The sequence below is a fragment of the Gymnoscopelus microlampas genome (genome assembly GCF_963454915.1).
Source record: "Gymnoscopelus microlampas genome assembly, chromosome: 23".
Lineage (NCBI taxonomy): Eukaryota > Metazoa > Chordata > Actinopteri > Myctophiformes > Myctophidae > Gymnoscopelus > Gymnoscopelus microlampas.
The window spans coordinates 8,224,345-8,238,996 of record NC_139960.1 but is presented as its reverse complement, the minus strand read 5'-3'; the positions used below and the strand labels follow the sequence as shown (position 1 = coordinate 8,238,996).

General features: G+C 42.4%; 1 protein-coding gene across 3 annotated transcripts in view; it reads right to left on the bottom strand.

Annotated features, from left to right (window-relative positions):
• nrf1 (nuclear respiratory factor 1) overlaps window positions 1-14,652 on the bottom strand; it is a 40,142-nt gene that overhangs the window by 10,935 nt on the left and 14,555 nt on the right. For 2 of the 3 annotated variants that reach the window (XM_084049601.1, XM_084049602.1), the window contains exons 7-13: window positions 7,897-8,055; window positions 7,134-7,355; window positions 6,612-6,710; window positions 5,615-5,662; window positions 4,486-4,551; window positions 3,500-3,657; window positions 1-97 (exon numbers count right to left, since the gene is read on the bottom strand). The exon at window positions 1-97 is cut by the window's left edge and continues 28 nt beyond it. In XM_084049601.1, the coding sequence (XP_083905727.1) occupies window positions 1-97; window positions 3,500-3,657; window positions 4,486-4,551; window positions 5,615-5,662; window positions 6,612-6,710; window positions 7,134-7,355; window positions 7,897-8,055 (849 nt within the window). The remainder of the gene's footprint in view (window positions 98-3,499; window positions 3,658-4,485; window positions 4,552-5,614; window positions 5,663-6,611; window positions 6,711-7,133; window positions 7,356-7,896; window positions 8,056-14,652) is intronic. The other variant, XM_084049603.1, reaches the window with a different exon arrangement.

The following is a 14,652-nucleotide window of genomic DNA, read 5'->3' as shown; positions in this document are numbered from 1 at the left end:
CCCGACGGCGGCTGCCGTCTCCCCGGCCAGGACGATCTGCCCTCCGCCTTGAAGAGTGGCCTCTGCCAACGTGGCCACGGCATGCGCTGCTGCCTCACTGTTAACACACACACACACACACACACACACACACACACAGGTTTGTATCACAATACTATACTTATGTTATGTGTATTTATTTGATATGGACGTCACAATTAAATTGAACCAGATGCATTGTTTAAAGTGTATATAGCATAGCGCGAGTGCTAATTTTCAACACCTGTCCACACTCCACAGCTAAGTTCAACATTTTAGGACGCCGATTTTATGAATGGAAATTGCAATTTTTGGCCTTTTGGTACCGTGAGCTAAAGCCGAAAAATAGCTTGTAGATCTGCTATTTTCACAACTTCTTAAACGTTTTCTGTTTTATTCATAAAATGTCTTAGATTTTTTGGGACATTTTCTGAAATTCTTTGGGAAAAAATTAAGATGTTTTTCTTAATTTTTCGAAAATGTTTTGAAATAATGATTACAATTTTTTTGTAGTGAAAGAAAGGAAAAAAAAAAGATATTTACTCGTAACCCATATAAATGGGACCATGACCACCACAAATTGGTCCGCGACCCACAGGTTTGGGAAACAGTGGGATAAAATGTTCCAGAGAGCTCTCCGTGGAGGTTCACCTGAGGTAAACATGGATTTAACGAGGCCCAGCGGGACTCACTGATCCACACCTGAGAGGAGACACACCTGAGAACACCATGAACACCATGCCCGCTGCCTCTCAATGTCCCAGACCCATGGAGAATGGTGGTGGATGATGATCGCTCATTTTAGGAATCATTCAACCAGCAATCCGGGACTTTTTTTTTCACAATAAAGGGTTAACCAATCTGTATGGTTAGAGCAGTAGTTCTCAAAGCGGGGTCCTTGGGGGGGTTCTAGGGGGTCCTTAGCAAAAGTAGTTTAAGCCATTAAGACCGGGGAATGCATCTGTCTCATTTTAAGATTTCTTTGGCTTTTCAAAAATAGCAGATATACATGTTTTGTTCCAGGGACACCCATGAAGCAAACATTCGAGTTACAAATGTTCGCTTTAAAAAATATATATATTCAAAGATTTGCACAAATTTTCAAGATTTCTCAACAATAGCAGATCTACAAGCTCATAGCGCGGCACCGTGAATAGCCAAAGTATAAAATAATGGCTATAGCTAAAATCTAAAATGACACAGATGCGTTCCCGGAATGAATGGTTTAAATAAATGTATTGGTTATTTTGTTTTGTTTTTAAAATAGCAGATCTTCAAGCTTCAAGACCTGGTTTGCTTATTTCTCTCGCAAAATATGGCAACACTGGTTGAGAGGTGGTGTCCGCCGTACTCTTCCTTTGGGTTATTAGAAGCAGTTGACACTAAATGAGTTGCCACCTTTTTTTGCAGTTACCTCTACTAGTCAGGAGCGACATACATTTTACACATTGTAGCTTTACCAGTCTCTGTAAGGAGGGACATTAATCTTATGGATTGTAGCTTTAAAATGTCAACCATACAACAGTTACTCAAATGAGCTGCATGTATGTCACTGAAAACTCTTTTGTCTTATCTCCGCAAAATCTTGCTTTTCTCCAAAAAGTCTTTCAGCCAACAGAAAGTTGAGCACATTTTTTGCAGCGGCAAGCATTTCAATTCATTTTGTGACGTGAACAAACAGAGCATGAGGAGACAGTCATGCTTACTGTAAGACGGCTAATTAAATAAATGCTGAACGAAGAAGAGGATGGTAGTCGACCCTGGTTCCCCATGGGGGGGGGGGTGTCAGCATCCTGTCCTGACACCGGTCTCATACACACATAAGGGTACAGCTGTTAAGAGCTACCTGTGCAATTATGGAGGCCACTCACGCGACTCCATGTTTGCTGGCTCCGCCCCTAGTAACCAAGGACCCCCCCCCCCCAAAGATTAACCAAAGATTGTTAATATATGAAGATACACATTCTCCATTGGAGCCACTAGAGGCGAAGTAGTACACAAATCCTACAAATGGTCTCTTAAGTAGGCATGGTTGTCTTCTCCCCCAACCACCCCACCACCCTCCCCCTCCCCTCTCCCTGGCTGACAACGTCATATGGATGTGTATTTGTGCATTTTCTTCATTAAAGAAAATAAATGCTTTACATGTTTGAAAGTAAACTGTTATTGGAAAAGATGCTTTTAAGAAACCTCAAATTCCCCCAACAAACACACACGTATTATTCAGTCTTATTATGCTAGATGTGCTCCTGTTCCTGCTCAACATTGTAACAGGTCCTTTTATTTATAAGGTATATATTTTACCACTATAGACTATAATGTGTTTAGCATGAATGTTATGTTTAGCAAAATGTCATGATTCCCAAATCATACCCCATCAACCAAGACAGTTAATAATGGAACATTATATTATTGAGCATTGGAACAAAAAATGTATTTAATTTTTTTAATGTCCATAATGATTTCACGTAGGCCTACTACATTCACATATATAATCTCAGTTTATCAGTTTTTAGAACATCTTATGGGGACAGAGCATAGAGTTCAAATCTAATATAATAATAAAATATAATATAAGGGACAGAGCCCTCTATGTCTCGTCCGTCAGACTGCAGATGGACCGAGATGGACCCTTCAGATATCTTCCCAAATCTCGCGAGAGTGTGTTGCTGGGCTAGAGAAAAGTCGATAACAAAGTTGGTTTTCTCCTAATTTGTGTCAGCCAATTTTAGTATGAAAATCGTTGTGATGATTGGGTCCAATATTTAGTTCAGTATCCATGGAGCTAAGGAATGGTTCAGAAGCTGTGTTCACGTTGACTATTCCATTGGAATCGATAGACTCCAACTTGCTTCCTGTCTCCTAAAAAGGTGTCCACCTACGTCACGCAGAAACGGGAAGTAAACCGGAGAATGCGACTCTTGCTATTTTCCTCTTGGGTTTAACTCGACGTGCTAAGTATACACTTCCTGTTTAACACAAATTGTGTCCGTGCACTTGCACTCTCGTGAGGTGCTTGGTGCGTGCGTGCGTGCGTGCGTGCGTGCGTGCGTGCGTGCGTGCGTGCGTGCGTGCATGCATCCTTGTGTTGAGGTGTGTTGTGTTGTTGTACAAACTGCATTTAGAAACAAATATAAAATCACTTCCAATTATACACATGCCAATGTATTCATCCATTTATATTCAGTATTTCATTGCTGTCGGGGCAGAAATCTCTTCTCTCCATATTTAAATTGGTTGTGTTTTTTTCGTAAATTAACGCCCTACTTGATCATACTACAGCGTCACACAAAAGCATCAAAAATAGCAGATCTGCAAGCTCGAAACGCTGCGCAAAGCGACACGTTTTGCGTTTGTGGATCTAGTGATAATGAGAGACGGAGATAGAAACGTTTGCCTGGGACCCAAACTAGTGAAAATAGCAGATCTAAAAAAATATTTATGGAAATGATTTGCATAAATGCTTTAATCAATGCGTCACCTGTTGAGGGCCATGGTGACGGTGGTCCCGGGCTGCATGTCGTGGGAGGCGGCCACGGCGGCCTCGGCCAGGGAGGCCACGGCCTGGTTGGCCTCGGACGCCTGGGAGGTCTGGATGGTCATCTCTCCTCCCTGGAGGGTCGCCCAGTTCTGTTCCACCTGACAGAGAGAGAGAGAGAGAGAGGGGGGGAGAGGGCATGGTGGGAGAAGGTCAGAAAAAGTAAAAAAGAGAGAGAAAGATGAATGAGTGAGTGAGTGAGTGAAGAGTGATACAGGAAGAGTGGCCACTTCGATGTTACATTAGCTATTTTTTCCCAAAATGTTAAAAGATTAAGAATTTGGGAAATGACCCCCAGAAGCAAATATTTGAGTTACAAATGTTCCCTTAAAAAAAGAATATATATATATATATATATTTTCAAAGATTTGCACAAATTTTCTCAATTTTTCAAAAATAGCAGATCTAGTGCCGCGATACGAGCGTGTAAATCTGCTATTTTTGAATAGCCATTCAGATTGAATGGGTTAAGTAATGTAAAGTATACACGATGTGAACATGCACGGCACATCATTATCAGACTTAAATCTATCCATCAACTTCTTGTTGATGCCCCAAAATGGCTGGCAATACAGGTTTTGTAGCAATTGTAGAGATATTAGGCCTTAATTGTTGAGCGTTCAAGCATGTTCTGATCATGTACACTTTACATTACTAAAGACCGTTTTCCAAATATTTTGGAAAGAATAGCCAATTTAACATCGAGGTGCCCGCTCTTCCTGTTACCCTGAAAGAGTGAGACATGACAAAACACCTGACATGAAATGTCCTTTTTGTATATTGTATTTAATATATGTTCATGCTCTTTATTTATTATATTGTATATTCACAGTCAGGTTTGCCCTCTATGATTCATTCATTCATTCATTCATTTTAATGAAAGGTAGAGGGTAAAGTGATATTCTTGTGTTGAAATAAGTGTTAAATACCTTTATATTCTGATAGTAACCGTTACTATGTAGTGTTTGTTCGGGAGTCTCCCCTTCTCTCCAGGTCTTAGAAAAAAACAAAAAATGCAATTTTCAGGTTGGGATACCAATTTGATCCAATCAGGAGAGAGAGCTCAACACAGGATATCGGGTAAACAAGTGAAATTGGAAGTGATGACACAAAGAGGTGATCAGACAGAATTTTGAACTGGAACACTATAATATTTAAGCTGATATGTGGGTACTCTCCTCTGATTGGCTGAAACTGGCAACCCAGATGAAAATGTATTTTCTGTTTACTAAAGTCCAAGGGAGATGGGGAGATGCTGCTGAACAACCACTCTAAAGGGCTATGAGCTTGTAGATCTGCTTTTTTGAAAGTGAACATTTCAAATCTTTGCTTCTAAGGATTCTACAAATGTCTTCTAAATCCTACCAGTTTTTTTTTTTAACTTACGTTGCTCTAATCAGTGGTTCTCAAACTGTTTCATGTCAAGGGCCTCTGAAATGTATTTGGCCGCGGACCCCCCCCCCCACCCCCACCCCCCCCCATCTCAAAATGTGCTATCACAGGGACCCCCCAAGGATTCAAAGATTTGAGTTAAAAATGTTCGCTTCAAAAAAATATATATATTCAAAGATTTGCACAAATATTTACGATTTTTCAAAAAATAGCAGATATACAAGCTCATAGCGGGGCACTCGGTGCCGTGCTATGAGCTTGTATATCTGCTATTTTTGAATAGCCAAAGTATAAAATAATGGTTTAAGTGGTTACACAGATGCGTTCCCGGTTTTAATGGGTTAAATAAACCCTGAAGGTGTTGCCATGTAAACAGTGAAAGTGAAGAACAGGTAAAGAGGCCGTTCTAAAAAAAGAAGAGAAGTCATGAGGAGATGCAGTTAGTGATGGAAGAAGTACTCAATTGTTTTTTACTTAAGTAAAAGTATCAATACCCTATTGTAGAAATAGTCAGTATTAACAGTTACTTAATAGTTACTTTCCACCACTGTGAGGATATGCAGTGTTATGTTATAACACTCCATCAACAGGGTGCAGCGCTGGGGGACAAACAGAGACAAACAGGCAACAGGGAGATGGAATAATGGAGGAGTTCTGTCTGCTTACGATAATCTGTGGTGAGACGTCCGACGTCTGTAAAGCACGACACACCATCTGGTGAGGAAGGAGAGACAACGTGGTATCGTTGGTACAAAAGGACATGCCGGTTGCAAAGCATACATGGAATTACAGTGAAATTCTTTATTTCCGTATTCGGGACGTGCACATGTAGAAGTATGATACATTATCAGGGACGTGCACAGATAGACTCTAGGTGGTTCTAGAGCACCTGCCCTTTGCCCTCTTGACCATAAGTGCCCTTTTAAAAAAAGGGCACAGCAGGGTTCTTCAACAGGGGGTCCGGGACCCCTAGGGGGTCCTCAGAGTTACTACAGGGGGTCTGCCAAATCTTTATGTGATATGATTTTTCTTTTTACCATAACCACTCGAAACCTAGCATCCCTTTTCTGAGGAGAACTTTAGCCAAAAATAGCAGATCTACATGCCCACAACGCCTCGCAGAAAAATAGCAGATCTACAAGCCCACAACGCCTCGCAGCGCGAGGCGTTGTGGGCTTGTAGATCTGCTATTTTTGGCTAAGAGGTATAGGTGTAGAGGGAAAAAAGAGCAGACCAAGTAAACAAAAAAAAGTATAATTTACTTGAGCACCTGCCCCTCAAAATGTCTGTGCACGCCACTGTACATTATACTATATATTGTTATTATGGTTGTTTAATATCTAACTTCTATATTTTACCATCACTTATAGTACGTATATAATACATTATGATATGATATTTGGTAGCCTTTAGGAGGCGCTGATCTGACCGACTGGCCACTGCACACCCTCTGGTCCTCGGCCATAAACGTGCCAAGTTTAAAGTCGACCGGTCAAACGGTTCTCGAGATAGGCGAAGGGCTGGTAGACGGATACACGCGCACGCAGAGATTCTGCGTGTGTGTGTGTGTGTGTGTGTAGATAGATAGTACAGTTACTGTCTACGTGTCTGCAAAAGCTGAACTTTATAAACATATATATATTTGAGGTTTAAAAGACGTTACCTCTCCATCCGTCACAGTGGAATAGTTGACCTGTGCCACCGTCACCCCGGGCAGCTCTGAGGCGTCTGCCAGGGTGGCCACCGTGTGCCCCGTGCCCACCTGAGAGACAAGTCAACACATTACCGCTTGAAATGAGAACAGACGCTTGGTAACGTTGTTGTCGGGCAGAAACCTTGTATCTCCATATTTCACCGTTTTATTGTTTATACCAGCAGCAGTTTATACAAGATATATACAGTACTTCGGAAAAAAAGGGGGGTATAAACATTTAAGAAAATTTAAATAGCCCGCCTTCTCATATTTCTAGGAGGAGGAACTGACATTCTATACTATGATGTGACAGTCGCCAAAATGTTCAAAATATCAAAACACTGAAAAACACGAAACACACTCCAACATCATGTTTTTTATGTCCTCAACTTCATTTAAATAGGAACCATTGGAACCCCCCCCCCCCCCCCCCCCCCATTTCCTGAAAAGAAACTTTTTTTTTCACACATTCTGGTACTCCTGGCTTCGTACCTGGATGAGTGACACGGTTCCGTCGGGGTTGTTGACGGTCTGCACCACGGTCTGCGAGGGCATGAGGTGGGCGATGCCCTGCGTGGTGGTCAGGTGGTGGTGCTGGGTGGCGGTGGCCGTGGTGACCACGGCGTGGTCCTCGAAGGCGTACAGCAGGTCCTCACGGCCGTGCTGCTTGTAGCAGTTCTTCACGATGGTCCTCAGGGCCTGGGTCCACGACACCTGGGGACCCAACGGACGGACGGACAGACTTTCAAAAACATTGGAATTGAGTGGTAACACTTAAAGATCGAGACGCCTAGTAATTAATTTTCAATGAAAGGCGAGTGTAGGTCTAGCTCTATGAAGAAGATAGGAGGAATTATGAGCAATCTGACAGACGCATGTATGCCCATGGCACACACACCCACCCGTCCTGTGCCAGAGTTGAACTGGCTTTCAACAAGTTGACCACTATGCGACTTGAAAGAAACAGAGGGGTGCTTTAATTTCCCTAGGCACTGGCTAAAACAGAGGTTCTCAAACTATGGGTCTATGTGCCGTTGGGGTCGCGCATAGGCAACCAAAAAAAGATTATTTTTTTTATCAAGAAAAAAAGGGAAAAAAAGAGGTCGTCGCGAACAACGTGAAGAGGACGGCCATTTATAATAATAAATAATAACTATAAATATAGCCATATTATGAAGCCTTATAAGTGCATTATAGAGGTCAGTGGAGAACAAATTAATGTGATTGTAAAAGGCTGTCTTTCTATCTCTCTCACCCTCTGTTTCTGCTCCTCTGTGCGGACGTCACTGCGGACGTTGGCCCAGGGGATGTCCTCGGGCCACCAGGCCGGCTTGCAGCTCTCCTTGCCCCAGCCGGGCTTCCCTCGGCCCGTCGAGTACTTCAACATCTCTGGGATGAACGCTCGCAGCTGGGCCTGGGAGACACACACAGAGACACACAGACACACAGAGACACACACAGACACACAGAGACACACAGAAACACACAGAGACACACAGAGACACACAGAGACACACAGAGACACACAGAGACACACAGAGACACACACAGACACACAGAGACACACAGAGCGTGAGATAGACAGACAGACAGATAGAGAGAGAGAGACAGACAGACCAACAGAGAGAGGCAGATTGATTGATTGATTGATTGATTGATTGATTGATTGATTACTTTCTTAGTCAGACATGTAAACTGCACGTGGTACAGTCATACATTAAAGCTAAAAGGATGACACAAAAAAAGTCCTGGGGACTTGTTTCCATTGTGGTCCTATGCATTCAATTCATCAACATAGCATAACAAATTAACACAATAATACATGTCAACAACAAATACAAAACACTGCATGTACAAAAGGAGAAAAAGAAACATTACTCGATAAAGAACATTACTTGATAAACATTACTCGATAAAGATGAAAGGAGAGAGAAACAGACAGACAGACAGACAGACAGACAGATAGACAGAGAGAGGGAAGACAGAGAGGGGCAGGAAGACAGACAGACAGAGGTGGAGAAAGGAGGTGAGCGATACGATCGATGAAGTCACTAAAAATTGCAAAGTGCAGCGAGGCCACCCGATGTGAATCAGTAACACACACACACTTCAAACTATCCATAACACTGTAGAAAGTCTGTCCTCTCCTGCTTTCTCTCTTACCACACACACGCACACGCACGCACGCACACACACACACACACACACACACACACACACACACACACACACACACACACACTTGTGAGGACATCAACACTTTAGGACAGCCAATTTATGAATGCCATTTTAAAAAAATATATATATTTAGCAATTTTTAACTAAGCCTAAAGCCGAAAAACAGCAGATCTACAAGCCCACAACGCGTCGCGCTGCGACGCGTTGTGAGCTTATAGATCAGCTATTTTTCAGTGCATGACACTGGCGCGCAACTAAGTATAAATCATGTTGAACTCTAATTCCAATCCCTAAACCTAACCTCTAAATGTCTAATCCTAACCTGAATGTTTTCTGATTGTTAATGTATCTCTAAAAATCGTTTTTTAACTATAAAACAACTATTTGCATTGTGAGGACCAGAAAAAACGGTCCTCACAATTAGGGGTGTGCCGATACACTAATTTCACTAAACGATACGATACGATATTTGGCTCACAACTTCGATACGATTTCGATACGATACGATACGCACTTTTTTTATTATGAAAATATATGGAGGAGAAAAAAAGAAAATGCAAACAAATAATTCTGTTTTTGCATTATTCAGACATGCAAACTTGTAGCTTTTCAGCTACAATAGCCGTTTTGAATCCAAATAGTATGACACCTGACCCGAAAAAAAACATGTTGTCACTCTTTTCACTTCGGGGCCGTTTGCATGCCTGATTATTATGATTGTAAAAAAATAATAATAATAATAATATTTTTTTTTCAAAAACGATATTTTTTTTTCCCAAAACGATACATATCGTCGCGAAAACGTATCGCGATATATCGCGGGACGATATATCGGCACACCCCTACTCACAATGTATATTTCTTCAAATTCTACTATACTTGGTCCTCGCAAGTATAGTAACACACACACACACGCACACGCACACGCACACACGCCCTTGAGCAGGTAGCAGAAGCTGTACATTGATCCTTGCTGCTGTGTACTGATGTGTTTTGCCCCACAAATAGAGCCACTGTCTTTCTAAAAAGAGACACTGGAACATCAACTGAACACCACCCCTCGCCATGGGAGACGTTGTGAGCTTGCGCATCTGCTACTCTCGATGCTCTTGTGTGACGTTGTAGTGTGATCAGGCAGGGCGTTCATTTATGAAAATAAACACAAAAACATAAGAAGTTTCTGCCCGACAGCAACGATATACTTCATTATTTTCTAATGAACAACTAAGACAAGTGATGGCTGACCAACGAAAACATGAAGCTTTGTCCAGCAGGTTGCATAAGGAGGCTGCAGGATTTTTTGGAGAGCGTCCCTAATAAAGGGGGGAGGGGGGGTCTCTAATCTAATCCGATTTGCTGTCCCACCAACAAGACTGACTGTCCTGCTAAAAACACTGCTTTTTGCTGGCTTTTGCCATCGCATCTGCATCTTCCAACCTGTAGAATAGTGACACGCCCACTTTGGTTCCAAGTTCAGGGCAAGAAAAAGCAACGTATTTTTTTGGGTTCCAGATCCGAAACAACTTTTAGAATTCTGAACCAATGCACTTTCAGTGGAAACACTCTGAAGATTAGGCCGGGAAAAAATAATGGAACCGGTTCAACCCCAGTGGAAAAAGGGACAACACTTTCAGGACAAGCGGGGCGAGTGCATTCACACTCACACACACAGGAGGCAGGAGGTTGTCCTGGGTGTCCTGGTGACATGCCGACATCACAGGGAGGATTATGTTGCACAGCAGCGAGGCTCTGCTGCGTCCGCTTGTCCTCCTGACATCACAGGCTAAATATGGTTCTGGACTAAATAAATCCCCCCTCCTCCACTCCCACTCCAAAGCCCTAGGGCTGGGCAAGTCATCGGAAATATATCAATCACGGACATTTAGAACCAATAACTGACTCTCTTTCTTCTAGGTTAATCAAATAATCAAGAAGCAGTTTTTTTTAATGATAATAATTTTCTTCTTATATATCCACAAATCGAAACGACAAAATCTTTATTGATTTTAACTCTTTATTGATTCGATTTTTTGGCGGACCCCCTGTAGTAACTCTGAGGACCCCCTAGGGGGTCCTCAGAGTTACTACAGTCCTCAGAGTAAGGGGGGGTCCGCCAAATCTTTGTGTGATGGGAAACCTTCTATTTACATGCACTGTCTTGAACCATAGCATCCCTATTCTGGAGGGAACTTTCACAGAAAATAGCCGATCTACAACGCGTCGTGACTCGTGAGCTTGTAGATCTGCTATTTTCGGCGAAAAGGTTTGGTGTGAAGGGGAAAAAGAGCAGAGCAAGTACGGAACCAACATAATAGAGATGTGTAAACAAATAAAATACGTTAATTTACACAACACTGGTGATAGTGCTGCCGAAAAAACGCCTATGAAGCCATCTATGAAATTGATGGAAAAGTTGAATCTGCAAAAATATTGTATATAATATTATGTAGTGGGGGGTCCCTGCTTCATCTCTCTCTCAGTTAAGGGGTCCTTGGCCTGAAAAGCGTTGAAGTCCCCTGCTATAGAGGCACTAGCAACAACACTGGCCTAGTAACACAAGCAACAGGAGAAGGTAAGCTAAGCTAGCAGCTAAGATGCTGCTCCGGTGTCTGTGTGTGTGTGTGTGTGTGTGTGTGTGTGTGTGTGTGTGTGTGTGTGTGCGTGTGCACGTGGCAATGGATGTACAGTATGTGTATGCATGTACGTAATGCACGCGGGCAGATGGCCTAATTACAGTGGTTGGCGAGTTAAGTGGCATGCCGCCCTCTCACACCCAAATCCTAATCCTACATGCTGCGCTCCAATCAACATCTAAGGAGGCCCTGGTCCTCATAAGGGGCTGCTAGAGGTAATTACACCCCCCCCCCTCCCTCCCACCCCCACCATATCACCTGCTGCTCCATATGAAAACACACAGTTGTGGAAGAAGCCCTCCGATTTTGTTTTACTTAAAGGACGACTTAACCTATTTTCAATCTTCATATAATCAGTCCTCACTAGAGCTTATTATAATATGGTACCGTTTTGTCTACTCTTTTGCTCCGTGTCTCAGAGGAGGGCCGTGGACAGTTTGGAATGCCGCCTACCAGTGACATCATCGATGGGGAATCCAAGCTAATAGAAACTGCAGGCTTTCTTTACCTGGAGAAGTTGCTATGATAGAAGCCATTGTTCTCGCATTCATAAAAAAAATACATTCAAAAAGGTGAAATCTTGTTTGAAACTGCCAAACTTGCCTACCGATGATGTCACTGGTAGGCGGGTTTCTGAACCGTTCACAGCCCTCCTCTGAGACACACAGTGAGTAGACAAAAATGCTGCTATATTATAATGAGCATTAGTGAGGACCAATTATATGAAGATGGGTTGAAAATGGGTGAAGTAAGTGGTCCTTTAAGTAGCCTACAGTACTTGAGTAAATGTGCTTAGTTACTTTACACCAGTGGTTCTCAACCAGTGGTCCTTGAGGGGGTTCCAGGTGGTCCCCAGCTAGATGATGGAGTTGGTAACCAAATGGACCCTTATAGATCTTTAACTCTTGAGAGCGTAAAATGAAACCAAATGGACCCTTACGGGTCCATTTGGTTTCATTTTACGCTCTCAAGAGTTGTTTTTTTTATCAACGTTTGCATGTTATCTCTCCTATGGTAATACCAGCATGGAATTGTGGACAAAATCCTATCCAACGATAACAATATTATTCTAAGTTTTGGGTCTGAGAGTCGAAATCTCAAATGGTGGTTCCGTGGCTCAAATGCCGAATAAATAATGGACCTTGATATGAAAAGGGTTGAAAACCACTGCTTTACACCACTGTAAACAGACCTCCCAAACCAACCAGGACCCCTGGAATAACTCTGTGATAGAGCTGCAGCAATACATCGATAGTGCTGCATATATATATCGTCTCTGTCGGGTGGAAACCTCATTATGTCCGAAACTGTTACTTTTCAGGATTCAAAATCAAATTCAAAAACAGCAAAAGTAGCAGATCTACAAGCTTGCTTACAAGCTTGCTTGTAGATCTTTTGATGCCGCTGTAGTATGATCAAGTAGGGGCTTTAATTTACGAAAAAAAACGTGTATATGGAGGTGAGAGGTTTCTGCCCCGACAGGGACAATATGGATTATTGTGATATGAGACAACAGTAGATATGGTCTGGGATGTTGGATATCAGATGACATAATATATGGCATTCCTGCTTTTAAAGGCTGCATTACAGTAAGGTGATGTCATCTTCTGAACCCACCTGACCGATCTAGCTTTTATTTTATTTGCCCGTTCAGTTATTATATGGGCATTACTGATGATTGTTTATCAAAATGAATTGTTTTTAAAAAAAATGTGAAAGCACTAATAGCTAAAAGCACTAATAGCATCTCAATGAAAGCACTGAAAGCATCTCCACAATATCGATATCATATCAAGGTGTTTGGTAAAAAAAAAAGTTATTTGATTTTGTCCATATCTCGGTCTGTCCATAAGTACTGTCCATAAGTACTGTCCATAAGTGTGTACTGTCCATAAGTACTGTACATAAGTGTGTACTGTCCATAACCATACATGGAATAAAGCTAAATTAAATCTCATGACTGAAAACTGAATGATCTTTAGGTATTATCATTCTAAACCTATGTTGCTGCTGTTCTGTTCTACATACAGCCAACCATTTGAGGAAATCACAGATTGAGCCTTTAAGCTTTGCTTTTTATTAAATTTCCGACACCATTCGTGTTTATGGAATACTGTATGCTTCTCAACATGGTATTCTATTGCTAGCTTGACTACTTCAAAGACTCTATCTTCTTAAAATAAATAATAACCAAAAATAGCAGCGCAAACAGTGAAGTGAGGCAACGGGTTGCGTCTGCTAATCTCATCCTTAAGCCATTCAGACTGGGAACGCATCTACAAATGTGGTTTCTGAAAAAAACGTACATTTCTATATCTAGTGGTGCTCAAACTTTTTCATGTCAAGGACATGAAAATATTATATATTTGGCCGCCGACGCCCATCTCAAAATATCTTGTTCCAGGGACCCACAGAAGCAAACATTTGAGTTCCAAATGTTCGCTATATCTACAAAATCTATCTATCTATAAAAATCTAAAATGAAACAGAAATGCGTTGCCGGATTGAATGGGTTAAAAATCTCCACAAACAAACAAGCAGCCAACGGTTGCTTCCTGGTTCAAGCACCCTGAGGGCCCCCCCACCCCGTGCGGTGCGGTACGGTGGTGCGTGCGGCCCCGGGATTGGCCGGCGCGCTCCCTGAGCGTTGGTTTTGAGTGCCGTCTCGGCGGGCCAGTGGCGTGCTGCGCTGGCTGCGGTCGCCATGATCCAATGACTGCGTCAGCAGCCGAGGGAGAACTGGAGTAAACAAGCTGGGCTCCCTCTGGGGGGGAGAGAGAGAGAGAGAGAGAGAGAGACTGAGATATCTGTCTCTCTCTCTCTCTCTCTCCTCTCTCCTCCGTAGGAACCACACCCCATCTGCTATCTGCCGTTTTAGAGAACCGTGGTTCTCAGCCGGCGGGTCCACGGACCACTAGCGGTCCCATGGTGTATTTACGGGTGGTCCGTGGGAAAAATGTTTTATTGCAGAAGGAAGGGAAGTCTGCACACTGTGTGTCTCTCAGCTCCCAGTAGAAAACTGTTATTTAACAGTTTTCTGAAAAACGTATGTTTCTATATCAGTGGTGCTCAATCTTTTCATGTCAAATTATATATATTTGGCCGCGGACCCCCATCAAAATATTTTGTTCCAGGGACCCCCCAGAAGCAAAGATTTGAGTTAAAAATGTTCGCTTTAAAAATATATATATTCAAAGATT